General features: G+C 36.2%; 1 protein-coding gene across 12 annotated transcripts in view; it reads right to left on the bottom strand.

Annotated features, from left to right (window-relative positions):
* CLEC16A (C-type lectin domain containing 16A) overlaps nt 1-22,405 on the bottom strand; it is a 96,992-nt gene that overhangs the window by 10,440 nt on the left and 64,147 nt on the right. For 4 of the 12 annotated variants that reach the window (XR_012837901.1, XR_012837902.1, XR_012837904.1 and 1 more), the window contains exons 22-23: nt 18,003-18,149; nt 3,172-7,457 (exon numbers count right to left, since the gene is read on the bottom strand). Coding sequence is in view for 7 of the 12 variants with exons in the window: in XM_075767763.1 (XP_075623878.1) it covers nt 7,117-7,457; nt 12,018-12,137; nt 18,003-18,149 (608 nt within the window). In the remaining 5 variants the exon portion in view is untranslated. The other 8 variants (XM_075767756.1, XM_075767757.1, XR_012837905.1 and 5 more) reach the window with 7 other exon arrangements.

Below are 22,405 nucleotides of genomic sequence, written 5' to 3'. Positions count from 1 at the left end.
TATATTGACTGTAATTAATTCCTATAGATGGAGAGGCTCATTAACAAGAATCCAACTAATAACTCGGTTGGATTTAATCCATATACTGAACTGGCAACATGCACCAGAGAAAAGAGGCAGAGAGTGCAAGGATATATTTGGGGAAGAAATCACACATGACAGGCACTTTCAAAGTGGTTCACAGACATTTTAAATGTTGCCCAGCCACTCTTAACCCTTGGTCTTGTCTACTTTCCATCACCTCTACAGGCTTCTTTCCTGCTCTCACTCTCATGGTATGTCTTTCCTGCATACACAACGCAAAAATACCTTGGCTGTTTCAGTCTTCTGCTTAAAGATTAAAATGCTTGACATTTACATATGCACACCATTCTTCTTAACAAAAGCAAGCTTCTGCAAATTTTGCATTTCACTGTTATTGAATGTCCTTGTACATCAAATCCAGCAATAGAACATGAAAGGGAAGGAAGTTTTCTTAGTAACACCATTTTTATTGCCAAGTTCCATTTACAAATAAAGGTCTATTGTTCATTCCTGTTCAGGTTTTCAATAGCCATGACACATGATTAATGCCAGCAAATACAGACTCAGCTATAGAAATCTGGATTTCAGAAACATACACCAATATTTTCCAATTTCACTCCCTTCCCAGACACTTATTTACATTTTTCTTTAAATTAACATAAGATAGTCACATTTACTCCAAACATCTAACATAACTTACATTAAATAATACTTATTGCCTGTAAAAAGACATTTCAGAATTCAATTCACCTTGAGTTTGGGCTTTTTTCCATGTAGATGTAAGTGCATATTCAGGACTTCTCCCCCCCCCCCCCCCCCCCCCCCCCCCGCAATGAAGTACATTTCACATACAAATTTACTGAAATATATATTTCACGGGAGGACAGTCCTTCATGTCATTAAATGCTTTATGTAGTGTTTAAATCCCAGGTACATTCATTCTTCTAGAAAAATACATTTACCCCTCTTTGCACTTAAAACAATCAAGCTTACAAAACAGCTCAAAATGAAGTAAAAAGTTTGCAACAAAAATATCAACACACCTTGTCACAAGTGGAGATGCTTCAAGTTATTCCCTAAAAGTTTAAAATGCTTCCAGCAGGTCCCCTAGAGTTGTAACAATGTATTATTCAGTGCTACCCCTGGGTGAAACAAAGCTTCTAGAAATTCTAATAGTCTATAAATTTGCACACTTTATCTATTCTCAACACTTTTCAAAATTATCTTCATGTTCATTGTAAATATTTTTGCCACAGTTAGTCCTTAAATACATCCAAACACAAAACCTCAGTCCTTCTCATCTCCTTATACGTACCTAAGTTATCAGATTCCAATTACTGTATCTTAAACTCATAGTACCCATAACCAAAAGTAATAGAGAACAAGAAAAAAAAAGTCTCATATATCTTAAGATTATGATCTTAAAAGAATCCTGAGAACACTACGTACTAGTCTGAACCTTATTTTACTCTAATTTTTGTCATCAACAACTATTCTTAGTCATTACCTGCTTCTTAAGCCCTTTTTAGTTTTGGGGTTTTTTTTTCATAAATGCACTCCACACATTAATTTATGCTAACAAGACAGTCACAACAATGAGTCAAGTTTTTCCTTTTCGTATTAAGAACCAATGAATTCAAGTTAGCAAAACCATAAAACAGATACTACCACAGTGCACATTTATTAGACAAGCAAAATTTAGCCTTACATGTATAATACATTAACATACAGAAAATACATATTTTATAACACCTTGCAGAAGAAATCAAATCCGAGCAATGCGCAAATCTAGAAATTTTGGGAGATCAAAATAGGGAAAATTCTGTACAAATGTAATATAAAAATATGTTTCCGTATGAAAGAACTTCTCTTTGAGACTCAGTCCAGAACTGCATCTTCCATGTCTTTTGCTGCTCAAAAAATCCTGAGCAGCAGAAAAAAACCCCAAGCACTTCCGCCCTCCCACCCCCTAAAATCATACCACCCTAGCAAGCCCTGCTTGGATCACAATCTGCTTTTCAGAAGCCAATAGGAGACAGTAAGAGTTACTATATTTGTTTATAATTCATGCTGCAAATGCTGGGAAAGGTCAGAGCAACAGAGCAGGCAAGCACAGGAGAACCACTCCAAAGACTTCTACGCAACAGAAGTGCAGCACCCAGGTTATCCTAGGATAGGCCAGTGATGGTTAGTCAGTGACATACCAAAAAACCTCTTTCAAGAAGAATGACAGCAACAGTTAGGAAGAGAATTTTCGACAAATATTTAGATGCGTAACATTAGGCTGCCTGTAAATAAGTAGGAGACTCATCAAGGAGACTCATTATCTTCGAGGCAAAATGCCTAGATCTCACCAAAACCCCCATGTGAAGCCTCTTTGCAAATCTTTGATTCAACTATAGGACTAAAACACTTAGTTTCCTAGACAACAGCTGCCTCTGCAATGTTCTTTTAAAAGCAACTTCCCATTTAACTTTAGCTGGCTAGTGAAGACAACATCAGAATGGTTAAGATGGTGGGGGTTTTTTGGAAGAGTAAAGAGTACTACACGCAGGTTAGTGAAACTACTCATTAGGCTATTCTGTAGTTATCTACCTATAATGTGTGTGGCAAAAACTGATTACACTAGAGCACCGACAGCACCACGTGATTAAGTGTTTACTTTTATGAAGTGGCTTCATACTTATACATAGTTTGACCTGCTTGCCGGATAGCTTACCTACGTCTTCAAGCACACAGTTTTAAGTTTAATTTACTACTAGCAAAATGACACTCAATAGCAGGGTAATTATTAAATTCCTAGATTGTTTAAAGTAATCATCCCAGGCCACTTGGAGTAAGTGCGGGAATTATAGTCACTCGTGTCTTACTGCATAATTAGAGAAAAAAAACCCCAAACCACAGTAATTTCAATCCTAAAGATTGCTGATTTTGCTATAAACAAACTATTTTAACCATCAGTTTTAAAAGTCTATGCACAAGAATACTTCAAATCCACAAAAGGAACATTATTTTCTCCTGTATTCTGTCTCTACTGGGCAAAGGGTTCATAGGAATCACTGGACATTGACTTAAACTCTGAATACTGATCTAGATTTGAGTCTTAAAAGTCTGGATATGGAAGAAGAGTTTTTAAATGTCACATACCTGTCCTTTAGCAACAATATTGCAAAAGAGTAAACGAATTCTGGAAGATATTCCCAATTTTTCCTCACCAAGTGACTTCAAGGAAAATTCCAACTGTGTTGTAAAGTGAAGAACGTTGAGGAGCTTCTTTAACAGGTGTAATATCTTTTTTTTTTAAGCTCAGCTTAATTTAAGGAAGAGAAGTCAGAATTTTAGTTTATCATGAATTAGCAGAGGAGAATACAAACAAGATCAGTTTATACGAGATTTTATATAATTCATGACTCCACACACAAAATACAGTGTTTAGTATTAAATATGTGTGACCACATTTCTAATTAATTTGGTTTAATCCACAGAGCTTGTAAAATGATGTGCAGGAAGCCTAACCTTTGGTTTCTTTCTATATCACAGAATTTCTGCAAAAAAATTTTTCACGCAAGTTTTACACTGCAAGCATTACTTCCATGGTGAAGCAGACATTAGAACCGGGACACTACTGTTTCCTCCCTCCTCTCCTTTACCAAATTACCAAGTGTATGCTGCCATTACTCTCTCCACAAATGAAAAGCTCGAGTCTTGCTCATTGTTGTACACTGGATGACAGAAAAGGAAGGGGGACCAGCAATAGGCAGTAAGACCTAACAGTGATGGCAACACATAGTTCTGTTAAACAAGTAATATCTTGGTAAAATTTTATAAGATGAGACACACAGACCATCAAATAGCAAAGTAACACTCAGTATGCCTTGGCTTCTTTGGGTTCTCTTCTCAAAAGGAAGAGAATAATAGAACTGTTTTATGTTAACAGAATATGGCTGAAGATAAGCATTGCCTCTACAAACATTGAGAATTTAGTACCTCTCCAAAATTTTGGCATTTTTCTCCAGAACATTTCTACATTTATTTTAGAGTGATTCTACCTCCCCTCTGCAGTATTACACTGAAATAGTGAGCCTTTTGAATGGTCAGTTGTTCAGCTGCTGGTCTCCTTTGCAACTTGGTATTTGGTTAAAAAGGGTGATGTTACACTGACACAAATCAGCTTTTGTTTAGAAAAAAAGTTACATTTGTGGCTGATGTGCTAATGCTTTCTTGGTTGAGTTTCCTTTTTACAGTGAAAGAGGGATAAGGAAACAGCCCCTGAGTTCTTCTGATAAGGGAGAGATAGATACGATACTCTTCAAGGAATTGTAGATGAGTAACACCAAACTTACAAAGATAAGAGACTGCCGATGACAGATTATTTCAGCATCTCCAGAGCTTTTACATTCTTAAGTCTCCTAATGCAGCATGAAGCACAATCAAATTGTACACACATATGCCTTAATATTAGAAGCAAACAAGTCAACAATCAATTGCTTCTGTGGATAACCATTCAGATATTAAGGTTGCTCTGTACCAGTTGTAGCATTTATATAAGAACACAACACTGGTAGAGCTGGTGCAGTCAGAGCTTCCCTAGTGTAATTCCATCTTTGCAGAGAGCTTTTGAAAGAACTGCTGAAAGATATCCCACCTTATCACCCCTTGACCAGAAATGCTCTGCCAGCAGCAGACTAGACAGTAGACCTTAGATACTATTATTAGGAAAATAGAAGACATCTCAGTCATTTCCTGTGAAGCTCTCAGTAGACAACTTGTCACAAGATTTAAAAGCCACTCAAAGGCAATGAAAAAGCACAAAGTTAGCTTTCCTTCCCTTTGTCCCATCTCTCGTGCAATATGGCTCAAGGGTGAGATTATGCATACCTATTGAAAATTCTCTTTGTGCATAGTCCTAATCTTGCTAGAACTGAATTTGAAACTAGATAAAGATCAAGGTTTTCCCATCTAAAATTAATTCTATTTAAGGGAACTTAGCCTGCATAGTGGCATTTTGTGTAAATTAGGTCAAGAGTTAAGGTTAACAGCTAACATAATGCTTTCAAATTAAGTAAGGCATCATATTTTATAATGATCTTCAGAATATTACTGGGGCTACAGTGTAACACTGCAACATACTATAGAAAGCAATCAGTTCAGCTAATAAAAATGTATGTGGTCCTTGTGCCCAAATTGCTACTGATGTCTAGGCTTGTTCAGGTACATGTACATTAGCTGCAGTGTAAACTCATCCTAAGCATATGACCAAAAAAAGGTAGGATCTTACTCCAGCCATGCCAAATTCTCATCCCATACCCACAGCGGTGCTGAGAACGCCTAACTCTCAGAATTCATTTAGAATTTGGGCCACTGTGGAGTGGTCAGAATATTGGTTAATTCAATTTGAGACAAAGTAGAAGCCACAGAAAACTAGAAATCAACAAAACTGCATGCAAAAGCTAATAAGGGAAGAAAAAATTGCTGGTGTTCAATAGCAGACACCTTGTATACACATTTTACAAAGATTAAGTTATTATGTGAAAGAAAAGGGAAAAAGCGAGCAAAGTTATACTTGTGGATTAGTCAATCTCATATATAAATAAAACATTTAGAATCACTTCAAGTATTCCATCTGACAGTCAGGAAGAGGTATTATAATAGACTGGGAAGTAGGTAAAAACTTTTCAGATTCACCTAATTGATATGAAGTCAATGTTAGTAGAGACAGAATGAGGAAACAGATTGCAGTGATGACTGACATCACAATACCAAGTAAAGGAAACAGTAGTCTTCAGTCTTTGAGAGCCAGAAAGCACTCAGTGTTATGTGCAGACCAATAATGACAATCAGCTAATTTTCCTATTAATTTAAATTAACACAGATGGAAATTGTTGAGAAATGTTAAATTACATATCAAATCTGCAAAGAACATTCCAAACTTTAATCAACACTTTTCCACTACTTTCTGTCAACTTGGTATCAGGATCTAGAAAGCAAAGTAAGGCAAGCATAAACTCAGAATCACTTTTATGTATCAATGTTGTTTAACTGTGATATTATCCCAGATAGGAAGAAAACTACACAATACCTTTTCTTCTGACTTTCAGATTTGCAAAGAAATTATCAGTTAGCAGTGGTGACCCTTCTTCCTACATGAAGATGAAACATTTGAAAAACCTCCTTAGAACAAAACTGCTTCCATCTGCTTCTAGAAGTTGTCCTTCAGCAGAAAGAGTATCATCATTACTCAGAGGTGTAGCAATTTGACTGTCAGAAGCAAACAAACAAGCTATAGCAATCTCTTTATACTTCATGTTCCTCTGTAGCTGGTTAAGCAAAGACTAAAATAGTCTCAAAAATCCCTTATGTTAATTTGAATAAGCATCTGTCATTAAATTTCAGGCTTTTACCTTTTAAAAAAAATGGTTTGATATATATCTTGCTTTGAATTAAACCTTGAAATAAATATTACACATGGAAAACACAATGTTGGAGTCCTACGAAGACAGTATGGAAAGTGGCCAAGCCTGCTGGTATCATGCAGACCTCCAAAAGATGAATGAGATCAGGATTTAAAACCAAAAACCAAACAAAACCAAAACTGAAAAAACACACCATGTCTCAAATGGAAATGTTATTTTGGTACTACAATATATAATTTTTTTCTGGTCAATGGTATGTCTCCAGTTTCAGAGAAGTAATGATACAATATCCTGAAGCCAGGAATCCAAAAATTTCTTCACTCTGCCATAATACTGTAGACCTTTTACAATTAACTTAAGTTCCTGCAGCTGGAACTCAAATAGAAAGAAAGTAGGTGCTCTGTAATACTTTCCTGTTCTTGTATAACATAAATTGGTAGGAAACAACCAGTCCAGATTCAGAAGCAGGTTTTTTTTTCTTTTTTTTTCTTCTCCAGTTGAAATATGCCGAGCATCTGATGTTTACTCTAAAAGCTGTCCACATTCTCTTTCATCAGTGGGCCTCCTCTTGTGGACCAGATGGCCTCTCAGACTTCAAGAAGTATATGCACTCCCAAAGAGGAAACAATGAAGAATTTGGTTGCATTTGCTTCACTGTTTATCAGTCTGCAGGTTAGCTTTAGTCAGAACATTCTTCCTCTACCTCTTTTACCTTGCAAACTTCAACTTCAGATTGCAAAGAGGACTGAAGAATGCAGCCGAATGTTCGAATGCTGTGTGGATCGACTGGTGGCACTAGTGTAAGTGACTCTACACTTAGTGCATCTGTATTGTCATCTGTTATTAATGATATTGTGGGCTGCTGTGCAGGAATCAGGCTAGGAGATAGGTTTGCCGTTTCTATGTCACTGTTTTTTACAGCATTCTTGCTGGACTTTGAGACAGCTGAAAGAGTTTCATCAGTCAACATCGTCTGACCAGGAATGGTCATCTGAGGCTGCTCTGGAGCTGAAGCATCATCTAATAAAAGAAAACACCAAGAAACAATCAATATTCAACTTGGTATGTACATTAAGTCTAGCAGTATACTGTTATTTATGAATATTTAAGAATAATTGGGTGGAAAATGCAGTTCAGTGAAGCACTAGGCTTACACATTCACTTTTTAGTAATTAGAAATAAAATATTATGAAGGTGTAACATAAAATGCCAGCAGGAATCTGCTCAAATTAGGAACCGGAAAATTTTTCACATTTAGTGTTAGAATATGCAGCAATATCAGAAATATTCCTAGAGAGAGGAAATTGAGGGGGAGAGTAAGAAAGCCTCTCCATTATTTAGTATAGACTGAAATGAATAGCCACACCAGGAAGCTCTTTAGAAACAATAAATAAATTTAGAAAAGAACCCCTGTATATCTAGTTTTCCCAAAAGGTGGCTTAATCCTTACAAAAATTTGGAAGTCCTTCTCTCACTTCATTCTCCAGATTCACATTTAAGTGACACCTTAACCACAGAAAGCAGAACTATGGAAGAATAGTGTGCTTACTGTAACTGAAAGGTGCTGCAAAATATGCCTGTTTTTATACAGGCTTGTGTTATATGATTTTTTTTGTGTGTGTGTGTGCTGCTAAGCATGGAGCATACAACACAGATAAAACTGGGAATAAGCATTATATACAACAGAAAAACTGATATGCTACTACACCTTCCCACACAATGAAAAAACCCACCATGTTAAGCTACTTGTACTGTCCTTTTGCCCCTTAAAATCCTAGCTAACTATCGAGTAAACTGCTCATTTGGCTCAGATGGATAGTGAAGAGAGGGACTGAGGCGATACAGCCTTATATGAGCAAATATGCCCAGAAAAGTCAGGGTTTTTTTCTTTTCAGACTAGAGTAATAGATGCCATTAAAGGAACAGGTATCCAGCTTCAAGACAGACCATTTTTAGAGCTCTTGTAAGAAACAGCATGTGTTCAAGTGTACAGGCATCTGCAGAAGAGTGTACAAGCCAATGTAGTGAATAGAGAATCTAAGAATTAGGTTCTGTTTTTAATACACAGTGACCTTAAAAATATTTCAGTTTCAATATGATTCCAATTAATCCTGTAAAAGAACAGAAAGCACAAATATAAGGAAAAAAAAAAAGAAAAACAAAGCTGAGAATGGAATGGATATCAGTAAAGTATCAGTGGGATAACAGCAAGATTATTGGGGTTTTTTACCTTTCTGGTAAGATAACCCCAAACAATGGTGTATTCTCACTTCAGAAAAACACTCAATTTTATTTTTTGCTGAATCGGTGGCTAAAGCTTCTCACTTTAATATAAACAAAATTTATAGATCATAAAAAAGTCTCCTTTTAAATAAAATGGACATCACTGGTTATTTTTGAAAAATAAGGACAGATTCAAAGTACCTCTGCAGATTCTTCTTTTTAGCTGTCAAGAAGCTTTAGTGAGAATGTAGCGATCAATAACAGAGGAAGTGATGCAAGACTTGCATGGAAAAAGCACTGCTAAAAGCATTGAAATAAAGCCTTATTTCTCTGAATTCCAAGATAAATACTAACATTTAAGTATGCACAAAACAGTGTCTCTCTTTGTGGTAATTTTACTTTCTGAATTTATAAAATCTTAAAAGAATACAAAACTTTCTTTGCCAAGATTATTTTTTATCTTAATTATAGTATGAACATTCACCAAAATTCAGGATTCAGAAACCTGAGACATTCTGGTAAATAAAGTATTATCAATCAATGGCATTCTGCTCAGGAATGTTATACACATTTTTATTGCAGTTCTGCTATTGCATTTCTGATCCTGGAGTTTATTTGTTAAATAATTCCTCTCCCTCTCCCAACAAAATATTATTATATTTTTTGATTACTTTCATTTACTGAAATCATGACAGACATACATATTCTTTTGTTATGCTGTATTGCCCCCAAATCCTTCCACACAGGATCTAAATTAATGCTAAAGTGACTCCCTTCTTAATGTCACGAAGAAAAACAAAGTATTTGAAAAAAGTCTCCATCAAAAAAAAAAAAAAGTATCTGGAGTCAACAAGTCAAAAGTTTCTATCCAAAAGTCTGAAAGAAATCAGAAGTGCAGAAAAAAAGTCAAAAAATGTAAGCAGAAAATATTCTGTCCAGTATTTTAGCTGCAGTATTTACAGAAAATACAAAATTAAAGATCTTCCCTCCTGCTTTAATTACTATTCACAGAACTAAATCTCTCTCCTCTACTTTCAATATTTCATTAACCACTGTCAGAGCTTCACTTCTGTTACTCTGTTACTGTATTTAAGGTAGCAGTGACAGACTTGTGTAACCCAGCATGGCATTACTGCCAAAATGACCAGGTATTCGCAAAGTGCTGCTAGTCCCTGCCAGGGCAGAAAGGAAATACCAGTACAGAAAGGGGCAGGGGAAGGAGTATTTTTAACATTGTCTAGAAAAGGTCAACAGTTCTCAGTACTATTTTGCAATATATTATCCCTTCTGGACTAATACTTAACTAAAAATCCTACTCTTTGATCACAGCTATAAACTACAGCTATGAAAGTGGTACTTACAGCTTTGTGACCAAATTCTCAAATCCATAGGCTACTTGAGCTGTATACTTAGCTTGCAACTGGAACTATAAGCTTGTGCTAGGTAAGTTTTTAAGCGTGATCATCTCCCATGTCTTTTGGATACAAGGATAGAGGAAAACAAACCTAGACTACAGATGAATGAAACTAAATAGAAAAATAGAATACAGAGATTCAGCATTTTGGAATGAAAATGTGGTACGTAAGAGGCATTAATATGAAAAATCAGACCATCCTCTTGATGTAAAAAGTATTTACATACAACATCTACCAGTTAATTGAATACATAGCTTCAGGACAATAATTATTAATGAGAAAATCTTCGAGGCTCAAAATTTCAAAGCCTTTTGAAGTCATACTCAATTCAGAGAAGGATCCAAGTAGATAAATACATATTTATGTATGATCTTAATTCTTAAAGTCCCTGAAACTGGAATAAACAATTGACAAAAATATGCACCCTAGCTGGGGGAAAAAAAAAAAAAGCTCAAAAAGGGATTATTACAGGAATGTCTGTCTCTCAAATCCAGATCGGTACCAAGCTCTTGATTCAAGAGAGTTTCAAGGCACCCAGTATGTTGAGAGATTAAGCTCTCTACCCGTTATCTGGAACTTTTGTCCATATCACACATCAAAATACTAACTGGCTTTCAAAAAAACCCGAACCCCTAACACTTGATTCCAGTTTGACTTTTGGATAGAGAGCGCAAAAATAGTTGTCATTTTTACCTGAAAAAAAATAACCAGTCACTAAGATATGCTCTACTCTTAAATATAAAAAAGTTATCATCTAATATGGGAAAATAGCATTTCTATTTACTGCTCCCCAATCCCCATGTATTTAAGCAAGAACGTTCTGGCAAAAATTATATGCCAGATCTGCAACAAAACCAGGGAGAGTGAACTCAGTTTCTTAAAACAGTTGTGATGTTAACATTTAGTTCTAACAAACACCTCCCACATACCCCCAAATTTAAGTACTAAACAAGGTTTAAAACAGGGTGTCGGTTTGCAAGTTTTTGGGTATTAGCTCTCTCTGGTTCCAGTGGCCTCAGCAACCTTAGATGTTATTCAGCACTTCCACAATGGTACCAAGATTATCATTACAGCAAAAAAATCCAAACCAAATTGCTCGACTTCTGTTATTAACATATTAACTTATGTTACAGATGATTATTAGTGAAAGAAAATAGAAAAGAACAGGAAAAGGAAAGAATGAATATCATCTACAGAGAAGTGTCCTAAACTGTACAGCAACATATTATGAAAGGATAATAAAAACATAAATAACAGGACATTAAGTGAAAAGATACAAAATAAATCTATAGAGATGAAAAAGGGTGTTTATAGAATATTAACAGAGTAAAATATCTTCATGCCATGATAGTAAAAAAAAGAAATTAATTAGATACAAGTTAAAACAGGTTATATAGATAAGAAGGTAGTCTGAAGTGTATTTTCATCTTTTTTGCATCTGCTTCCCCTCCTCACCACCTCAGGCAATTAGACAGTCCATAAAGCCATCTGCCTGAGTATGATGATCACAGAAATATTAAGCTTGTACCATGACAGTCCAAGGACAGTCTTATGCTGAATGCTTGTCCATTTAACCCAAGTTATAGATTTCTTGCTGCTAGTCAAGTACCTTCATTACTGTCCGTTCAGGAGCCTGTGCTTACTAAATTCCACTACAGCCATGGCTGCCCCTGTGCAAATGAAGACATAGCTGCTTTGAAGCTGGAGGCTTGATAGCAGAATTTTCATCTTTGGCAAGAGAGCCAAGAAACATGGGAGAAATTGCAGATAAGGCTTTCAGAAACAGCTAATTATTGCTTTACAATTCTCCCCAAAAAAACAGTAGAGAAATATTTAGGATGCTTTATCCAGTTTCCTACCTCACTGTCATTTCTGTCAGCATGGAAACCAAATATGTTCTATTAACTGTTATGGGCTTTTGAAAGCTTATGGAGGAACCTGCCTGAATTGATATTGCGCGAGTTTCTGTTGCAGCTGCTGCTTGAAGACCTAAACCCAGTGTCCACCGTGACTGTCAGCCTCCGACAGACTAAACACCCGCCGACGTCCTTTCCTGCCAGACCTTACTAGAGGAAAACACAGCGATATATCATACGAAGGCTTTAACAATGAAACAAGGAAGGGAAACTGGAATGAAGACAAAGGATAAATGTTAGAGTAGCAACAAGAATAAGTGACAAGGACATATCTGTAACTGCTGGTATCTTGAATACAATTTGACACCACACCAAGAGTCTTATAAGTTTGGGAAATACTTCTGAAGCTGGAAGTATTCATTCTTTAGAAATATGCAAGTTTAACTGAATTTATTTTTTGCTTACCTATCTGGAAATGTTCATAATACAGTTTGGGCTATGTTTGGCAATACTGATAGCACTTACAGTGAGGAGGGATGGAGAGGCATTTATTTGCATTACAATCTACTCACATGCTTTAGAAATCCTGAGAGAAGCTATTTATCACAAATTCTGGTGGTATACAATGATTCTGATTTCCACTGGCCATATATAAGACGTGCATTATTGTGCAGGTGACAATACTTCAGACCATTCAGTGCTACTATTCTATGATATGAAACTGAAGTATTAGATTTGGCTTATAATAAAGCCAAACAGTGTGTTAAAAAAGATAGCAGCAGTTCAGATGATGATGCTTGGTACGTAGAAAGTTTCTAGAAAAGAAACTTTCTAGAAACAAAAGTACTTCCTCACCTAATTAGAAAATTACTAGCATCATAGAACAGAAGAGATCAAACCACATTTACATTACTGCTTATAGAGGGAAGAGACAGGGATGGTTTCAGTACCATGGCAGGCACTGCTATTTCAGGCTCTCCATGCTTGATTAATCATGCTCTCCTTGGAATATACAATTTTATTTTACAGACTGAAATCCAATATATTCTCTGCAACAAAGGACAGCTCTTTGTACTTATTTTAGACCTTTTACCATCAATATCTGCCAGAAGTGTGAAATATAGCTCAAGTGGCATAGAAAATCAATGCCTTCTGAAGTCCTCAATATTCATTGCTCCAATGTAAATATTTTCTTAAGTACTGAAGCCAATTGCATTTTAAAGCTTAAGACAACTCAAAAAGTGATAAAATGCAGCATAGATGACATTACACATACACAATTCTGGAAGACTGCTAACTTACAGTAAGAGACCTTCTTTACCTCAATCCTTGGCATATATAAAAATAAGCACTTTAAAGAAGTGCACAGTTACAGCAGGTGTAGCCAAGAAGAGACTGCATGTATTCTAAGCTCAGAAGCTTGATAATTAAAATCTGCCTAGCAAGAGAACATTTTTATATTATGCATAGCAACACATCAAATGGACATGTTAATTAAAAAAAATAAAATCATGTAAATACAAAGCAAAAAACCAACCTGATAGCAGCATCTGCAGAACCTGATACTGTTTTTTCTGTGTTGCTAGGGATTCTCCTATAAGGAATGACTTCTGCTTTTTCAGTTTTAAGGAACGGAGATCTTGTAAAGGGCTAAGCTTAATTCCCAAATACTGGGGAAACTACTAGGCTTTAAAATATCTGTGCCATGAAGTATTGTGACAATTATTAGGTAGAACAGTTGATAAACTAAGGAATCATAAGAGTTTATTTTACTCATGACAAAGCAGTTAATGCAACTATTGTTCTCTTACAATGACTGAAACACGCACAGCAGTCATATGATTTTATCTAAGCTCAGTTAACCTCCCTCCTCGCATTAAGATACGGTGTGATTGATGCAGGTAGGAGTGATACCAAGTAAAGTATTTTTACAAAACACCAAATTAAAGTTATTTTTTTCCTGTGATATATTTTTGAAAGCTCTTTTACTATTTAAGCATTAATATATATTCTTTCTTGTAACATTGTTTTGTCTCAACTAACAATTATGCAATTTGTCTTTATTTTGTTGTCATCTATCACTATTTTATGTAAAAGGCAGTGTGTACGTTCCAAATCTTATTTCCTGAAACAACTCTGTGAAGTTCAGAAGTACCATCTCAAATATATCAAACTCTGAACAGTTTAAAACTGTCAGTAGACGGTAACTTAGGACACTATAATCACAAGTTTACAGTAGAAACAGCTGTTGTGGTTTAAGATGTTGCTCTTAAGGAAGATAGTTGAGGTAGTTTCCTTGAAATCCACATTCACATCTCCCCTTTATCTTGTCTGGCCTTCTTGACTGAAGTTCTTGAGCAATCTAGCATGTTCTTCATGGTGAACAACCTGAGCAGTTGCCAGAACAAACAGGGGAGCAGGGAAGGAGGGAGGGACAGAGAGCACGTATGTGTGCTCATGTGCATGTTTAAAATGGAATGGGAAATGAGAAGGGAGATTCAAATGTCACAGACGGTGGCAGCATTCAAGTGGGCTTATTAGGGCACAAAACAGATCTTGGTAACTGCTTGCTGTTCATCAGCTACTTGTTACTTCCTCCTTGAAGGAGCCACCTCACATCATGCAAGCCTCCTCTTCTGCTTCACAGCAGAGTAAGGCAGTTGAGTTTCAATTGCCCTCAAGAGGTTAAGGGAAAATCACATTGTTTTACGCTGAAGTGAGTGAATACCAACAATTGTTTCCATAACTCAGCTGAGCGGTCAGTAAGACCTGATGTAACGCAGACAGTGGTCAGGACACTATCGCTTATTTCAGCGGTATACTTCTGTTCAGGCAGAACCCTATGGAACAGCTATCTCTTTCATGATCATGCTCGTGGCAACAGTTTCCAGTATAGATCACAATTACATACAAATACTATAAAAAGAAGAACATTCATTACAAACTTGCAGTAAACTGGTCAAATCAGTTAACACAGAAACATTGTTCCCAGGAATAGACAATACTATTGATCTGATACTGAAGATTAGCAAAAAGTGTCAACAAAACTCCTCGGGTTGGAGAAAACCCTCCCCACCCCTCAAAGACTCAGCTTCAGGGCTTTCGGAATCCTCTCTAGTTTATACTAAGGACCTTGAGACACCATCAGCCACTCAGCTATAACTATTTAAAACATTATGTGCTCATTATTGGCTGCAACTACATTAGCAGTTTGGTTCAGACCAATAGAGCAGCTTTGAAGAATTATGCACACTTAACTGCTTTAGTCTGATTTTAGGAACAGTTTCTGTGCATTAATGAGATTCTTTCACAAGTAAACCAAACTGTAAGATACGTTGCAACTATGCACCAAATAGACCTCAAATATTAATAGCAACATACGCCTGAACTAATAATTTGTCCTTCAGAAAATCACATACAGAGCAGGGATGCTTGATCCTAAAGGTCAGAGTAAGCGTGGTCCACAGCAAAATCCTTAAACCACATGCAGATTAGATGCATGCACCTCAGTACCAACTGTTCATCATCCTGTTGCACTGAATTACCTGCTCAAGCACATACAGTCAGTGTCTTCCTCTTTCTTACTGCTATCAGAATTAGCATAACAAAATCCAGGAGTTGCGCTCAAAAGTCATCCCTGCAGCAGGTTAATGCAAGCTGCTGACTTGGGATTGAAGTAGCTGACACAGATTCTCATGTTCATTTCCAGTAACTTGGCTGAAGGTTACTATGCTTATACTGGTAAGGCAGAGAATTGTATCCTCACAACTAGATTTGCTAAAGCATCTACATCTGTGCACCTAGTTCCTGTGCAAAAAACCAAAACCCACCCAAAGACTGTTTTCCTGCATCACACGTGGAATTTTGAACATACTTTATGATTAAGCCACAATGAAGGTCATACTAAATGTGGACAGTTCATGCAACCCTACCTGTAAAGTGCAGGCTGAAACCAGGTATTTAAAACCCCCTTTCCTCTGTTTTTTGTTGGGTTTTGTTTGTTTGTTTTTGGTGGTGGTGGTGGTGGTGTTTTTGTGGTTTTTCAGTGGGGTTTCTTTGGGGGTGGGGTGGTTTTGTGTTGGTTTTTTTTGGGGGGGGAGAAAGTTTGTTTGGGGCTTTTTTGGTTGTTTTTATTTCTTCTTTTGTTTTTTGAAACCTATGAGCAGCCTCCTGTCATCAGGCTTTTTAAACTGCAGGAACAATAAACAGAATTTTATCTTATACAAATGGGAACATATTGTGCAAGTAGATTTTAATTTTGTTAACTACAGTCTATGATTATTCTTCAATAAGACACCATCTTTTTATGCTATATGAGGAATTACGTGTTCTGGATCTACTCAGATTTTCACAGAAGTCAGATTATATGCGCTTGAAAGACCTCAGTGTGAAACATGTAGTATAGTCTTGCTTGGTATTTCTGTGAATTAGCATGTTGCTTACAGCAACAAAAATAATTTAGATTTTTTTATTTTCATTTCTTTTACTACAGTTTTCTCTTAGCCACTATTGCCAAGAACTTTTACTTGCATTTTACTTCCTGATCACAGGGGGTTCAAATACAGCGAAGGACATCATAGATGAGCCTGTTTACACTGCTAAGGAGAAACATGTAGTCAAACAAACGTTTTCTTTTAGTGCCAATGCATACTGGCTTTTAACAAATGATACCACTTCTCTGTGCAATCACTACATATTATCTACGTAGGCTATCAAGAGACTGGATAACAGCACTTACCAACACAGAAAGTAAAATGAGGTTCTTCCAAAGTTTTGAATAAATTGCATATAGAAAAATATTCCAAATTTTATTTTGGAATTACACATATTGCAGGAATATTTTGACTATCTGTTAATCTATCACTGTTCATAAAACTTCACAAGCAGCCTTTGCTTATCCTTTCCAGCAATATTTCTTGCAGGGGTAGTCACTTTGGATGTATAATGTACATTGATCTCCTGACACTGTTCAGTGAAACCTACAAAACACTGTATGTCTAACAAAGATTGCATCATTTCCTGTAGGACTGCAAAAAAGTTTAGATCTACACGAAGCTTCCAAATAAAAGCAAAATGGAAGTCTTAAAGTGGACAAAATCAGAACAACCATTTCAAGGAGTGATCAGCATTGGAAGTGACTGTTAAAATGAGGGGGCTGTTTGAAAAGGTCTTGAGAACCAAGACCTCTATTGTTTTATAACCAAAATGAGGTAGAGTAGGTCAGTTCTAGCACGAAAGCATTTCAGTACACACTCATCAGGATTTACTTCTTGTTTAGTCTCCAGCTTGAGGCTTGTACCTCACACATAATTTGTACTCAGATCAAGCATCGTTATAAGACTCTCTACAAATACTATCCCAGAAAGGAGGAACGAAGGCATTCTAATGCAACAAGAAGTCTCAGTATAAACATATCCACTAAATATACTGACCAACTCAAACACATGGTAGCTAAATTTGTGAGTTATACTGTCAGTCTGTTTATATGGCAGCTTCTTCCGCACCAATGAAACAGCATCCTCAGATGTGGCGGTATTCAGCCAGAAGAGTGTTAGCACAAAACCTTTATAATGCTAGCATTCTAAATAACTATTTTCAAATATTACATATTTGGCCCATTGTTTAAAATTAACATAAGTATCAGACAAACATACAAATGCAAGTGTCACCAAGTTCAAAAAAGATGCTTCATGTGGAGATCAATTTATCCACAAGGGTGAAAAGCTAACGGTTAAGAGTACAAATTTATGCAAAGCAATACTTCAGTTTCTAAAAAAAATCAAACCCCAACATTTTAAGTTGTATGTGCTAGGAGACAAATCAGGCAAGCAGGACATTATTTCACCAGTACTTAAAATTCTGGAACATACCAAGTATTTATTAGAATTCCAGAACGCTGAAGAGATCATTAAAATTCACCACAATTTACTTTAACTGGTTTAGTTGAATGAGCGAGTGATCTAAAACCATAAAGCCCTACTCTATATTTAAGCCAATAACCTAATAACTTAATTTTACAACAAACTACTCTACATCACTTGGTGCCTAGGCTGAAAATCGTGATTTAATACCTGATGGGCTCTGTGCAGCAGAAGGAGTGGATGTTGAGCTTGCAGTCACTGAATCACAACGCCCCGTACTCCCACTGCCACTGGAAGGTGATGGTGATGAGAGTGGTGACGAATTGTGCTGATTTATACACTGGGCTACAGCAAAGCCTGAAAAACAGCACAAGGAAGTTTATGAGTTAATAATTAACTTGAAAGAGTTAACCTACATCAACCAACTGAGAAAGGGTAAGAGTGAATATTGCAAAGTGGTGTTAATTTCATGTAGTGACCCTGAGGATGCACTCACTCTCACCTTCATCTCACAAGCCTGAAAATCTGAATGAATCTTACTGAAAACATGCTATCTATAAATGCTGATCAATGAACAAGAAAGTAGAGGTCAAGGGATGCAAAACATTTTAAAACTTAGACCTTGGACAAGCACAGTCAAAACATGTCAAAACTCTTCAGTTTTTGGTATATTCAATAAATTAATGGGTTACAGATCTTAATGTGATAAGGAAAACGGTTAGTAAAAGTGAATCAAAAAACCTCTTAGATGGAAAACTTGCATTACATTTTTTTATTGCAGAAATGATAACTTCAGAAAATTTTATCAATCAAATCTAATGTTGCATTGGATTTCAACCACCTTCTTGTAAGTCAAACAGTCTATACAGTGTCTGACAGCACTTTTAAAATAAGTCTTCTTCTGGATTTCAGTCTAATATTTCCTGAAATTCTTTGCACTGTAGCATCCTCTTCTTTCTAATATAATCTTGCATTTATTCCTTTCTCCTTCCTCTGCACCCCCCTGCTTCCATCTTTGCTTCCATCTTCCATCTTTCCATCCCCCCTGCCTTAAAAAAACCCCCCAAAACTTCATTTTAGTTCCTTCCCTCCTCACATATGATGACTCACACACTTTCTCCTATAAGATGCAATTTCAGAAAGTATCAAGAACCTGCAGCACAGGGAAATCCATTGAAAGTAAGCAATTTAAGAAAGAAGTGCAAGGAAGGGATTCAAATCCCTGGTTTCTCAAACCAAACATCTCAGAACCAAATAACCTGAGAATGATGTACAATAAAATATTTAATTTCACTGATTTAGTCAAGATGAGCATTCATTACATAAGACTACACTAAATGAGAAAGTAAACAATAGTTTTACCCTGTATGCAGTGCAAAATATTTTGTGCAGAAGCATGTTATGAGCCAAGACAATTCAAATTTATTCTTGAGGTTATGTGTAAATGCGTTATGTTGCCATTCAGTCATATTCTACTAAAATAAGTGCCCACAAAGGTGTCTCCTCTAAGTCCAGTAGCACTGCAAGCACACGCTGAACATTTAGTAGAAGTAAACAATTAGTTAATTTTTCTTTTATGGGTAAGAATGATTATATGGTAACTTTGTACAAAACAGATACTATATAAAAAATTTACTTGACATAACTAGCTTGTATTTATGAACATCTTTATTTTTTATTGCCTTATTGGTAATCTGTCTGGTTGACATGATTCACTTGTGATAATTTCAAATTAAATTTAAATTTCAGACATTCACGCATTTAACCATTATTTCATCTCAACATAACCAGAAATACAAGAGTATCTTTGGAAGAGAACACTTTACAACATCAGTCTTGTAAGAATGTAGTTTGTATTTGAGAAGAGTTGTAATATTGAGCAAAAGAAAGAAAACCAGAGTCTACTTGGTGTTTCAAAAGCATGTGGCTTTAACAAAGGTTTTTTTTTCTTTTTCTTGAGAAGTCATCTTCTATTATATCTGAAAATACATTTTTGTTTATTGTTTAAAACATCTTGTGTTTTCCACAAGTGTTATGACTTTTTTAAAGTTTATATTTTCATTTAGCAACAAGATGAGTTTATCATTGCTAGGACAGAAGCAAGTAAGCATGCTCTGGCTTTCAGCAGACTTTAGATCAAGAAAGTCAGAACACTTAACTCTTGCATCAATCCTCTGCCAGGTTATCAGAAAAAAGTTGTTCGGTGACACTATGAAAGGTCCAGGCTTGACAACAAGTTTACTTGTTACTCCAGTTCTGAAAAATTTCAGAAATTATTTTCACACACTCTGTTGATCCTAATATGTTGAAGACCCCTGCTTTGGGATGACCTGCTAATTCACTTGTGATTAGACTGAACAAGTCAGGATATCTCCCAGTTGCCCTTTACTGTATCTTTCAACTAGCAGTTATTTCCCCCCCTTTGCTCTGATTTTTCCGGTGAATTTTCAACTTGCTATTTTCATAGTTGTTGTTATGTAAGTCAATCATTTGATCTTGAACCACATCAGTATTATAAAAATGCAGAAGAATCAAAATCTTAAAGGTCTAGCATCTTAGAATGCTACGGAATTACCTGCTGGAATTTACACCATGCTCTGAAAGAAAAGTTCACGAACTGCCTTTCCCACACAAGTCCAATGAAGAAAAGTACCGCTGTTCATACTTCCTTGATCTCTTTTATCTTTAGATTACACCCTGCTCGTGGTTTTCAGCAACTCTCCTCACAATGACATGCCTATAGGGATTCCTCAGTTATATTAGTAAGGCTTTCCTTTGGCAGACATTTCTCCCAGTACTTGGAAGCTTTTAGTCATGTCTTCAGGTTTTGATAGCAAGCAGCTTTACAGAAGTTGAAGCACTTTTTACAGCAAAAGAAGTATCTTTAATATGGGCAGTATTTCAGGTGATGTACACAACTCAGTTGCTTCTGCAGCCCTCCTCGCTCTCCCATGGGAGAGTATTAATGCAAAAATTTACTTTTCATTGGTAGTCCTCTGAACTACTGAAAGTAGCCACAATGTGCACTATGAAACACCAAACTGCACACTACTTGTTGTCTTCACTGCATAGTGAACACTGAAAAGGAAACTATCTGATAATCAGGTAAGAGAGAAAGCAAATGCACCACACAATTCTTTACTCTTTTATATCGGGAATCTCCCATGGCACTGGATGGACGATTCACTCATTATAGAGAGTCTCCTATATGGGGCATTTGCTGGTGCCCTGCAACAGGCAGCCAGTCAAAATTCAATTTAAATGGACTTGTTACAAGAAGCATATGAAAGCTTTAAAACACAGGCATGACAAGTCAGGAAAATGCTGTTAGCAGCAACACATACTGACAGCTCGTTTTACAAGGAAAAAAAGCCTGAATGGACGAAGAAAGGAAAACTCAGAGAAAAAGCTAACAAACGTCAGTTCTGTTAATAATCTGACTTAATCTGTGGTCCCACCTCTTACGCTCTACCTCCCTGCTTATACTGAAGAGCTAGACTCAAAACCATTTACCAAAACACAATGCTATCTGAATTGGTGTAGTACTTGCATCATAGTTTGAGATGGGCACATGCCACTTTTACTAAGCTTTTCTCTTATTTTAAGTTACCATTCATTATGTTCCAGATGAACACCACTTGAAAGAATTAAATAACCACCATGGTAAGAGACATCTATTTTAGTTAAAAACAAAATACTTTGGTAAGCAACTAATTATTCCATAAATGTAAACAAATCCATGTATTTTATTTCAGAAACCAAACTGATTGATCTTCTACAATCATTTAGATAAGTTAAACTGAGGTTACACACACAGTGACGCCCGATAGTCTGCAAAATGTTAACCACAAACTAAACTACCTCAAACATGAAAGACTTCTATAGCACTCAGAGCCACTGATATATATAGTTTTTAATATAGCAAACGTGCATTAGGTTTCTCATACATACTTCATATTTTGAAACACCAGTTAGGATGGGAAACAAGGAATAATCAATGGACTTGTGACCACAGAAATGAGGCAAAGCCATCTGTTAAAGTGAATGAAACTTGGTTTTGGAACAGTTACTAAAGCCATTGGTATAAAAGTGCTTATGTCAATATATTTTGTTTCCCTCACAGGGCTGGAAACAGTTGTACACATCCAAGGCATTCTACATCCACAAAAGGTTTGCACTTCAACTCTTTCATTCTCACCAAAATAGTAGAAACAGTAGAAAAAGTAAACAAGGTCTACTGTGACTATCATAGGAAAACCTGGTCTAATTCAGTAAGATTGCCTGCCTCAAGTTTCTGCAGAACAGTGCTCAGATTCACAGCCTTACACTGAAACATTGCTTGCAAATGATCTTAACATATTTTCTCTCCCAACATAACTGCAGAGGAAGGATTTTAAGTGTGCTACAGGAAGATAATTTAGGTGAGAGGGAAGGATAAGTCTAAATCATTCAAAATACTGTAACTGGGAAACTACTGATCAAGAACAAATATTCTAACCAGGAAATTCCTTCAGGAACTACCCACCAAGAAAAGGTGAGCAGAATTAATCATGGCTGCAGGAAGTAAAATAACACTCAAAAGGTTCTACAGATGCCTTTGTTACTACTTTATG

This window comes from Balearica regulorum, chromosome 15, assembly GCF_011004875.1.
Source record: "Balearica regulorum gibbericeps isolate bBalReg1 chromosome 15, bBalReg1.pri, whole genome shotgun sequence".
In the NCBI taxonomy this organism is placed as follows: Eukaryota; Metazoa; Chordata; class Aves; order Gruiformes; family Gruidae; genus Balearica; species Balearica regulorum.
The sequence above is the reverse complement of the archived record's forward strand: the minus strand, read 5'-3'. Positions and strand labels throughout refer to the sequence as shown.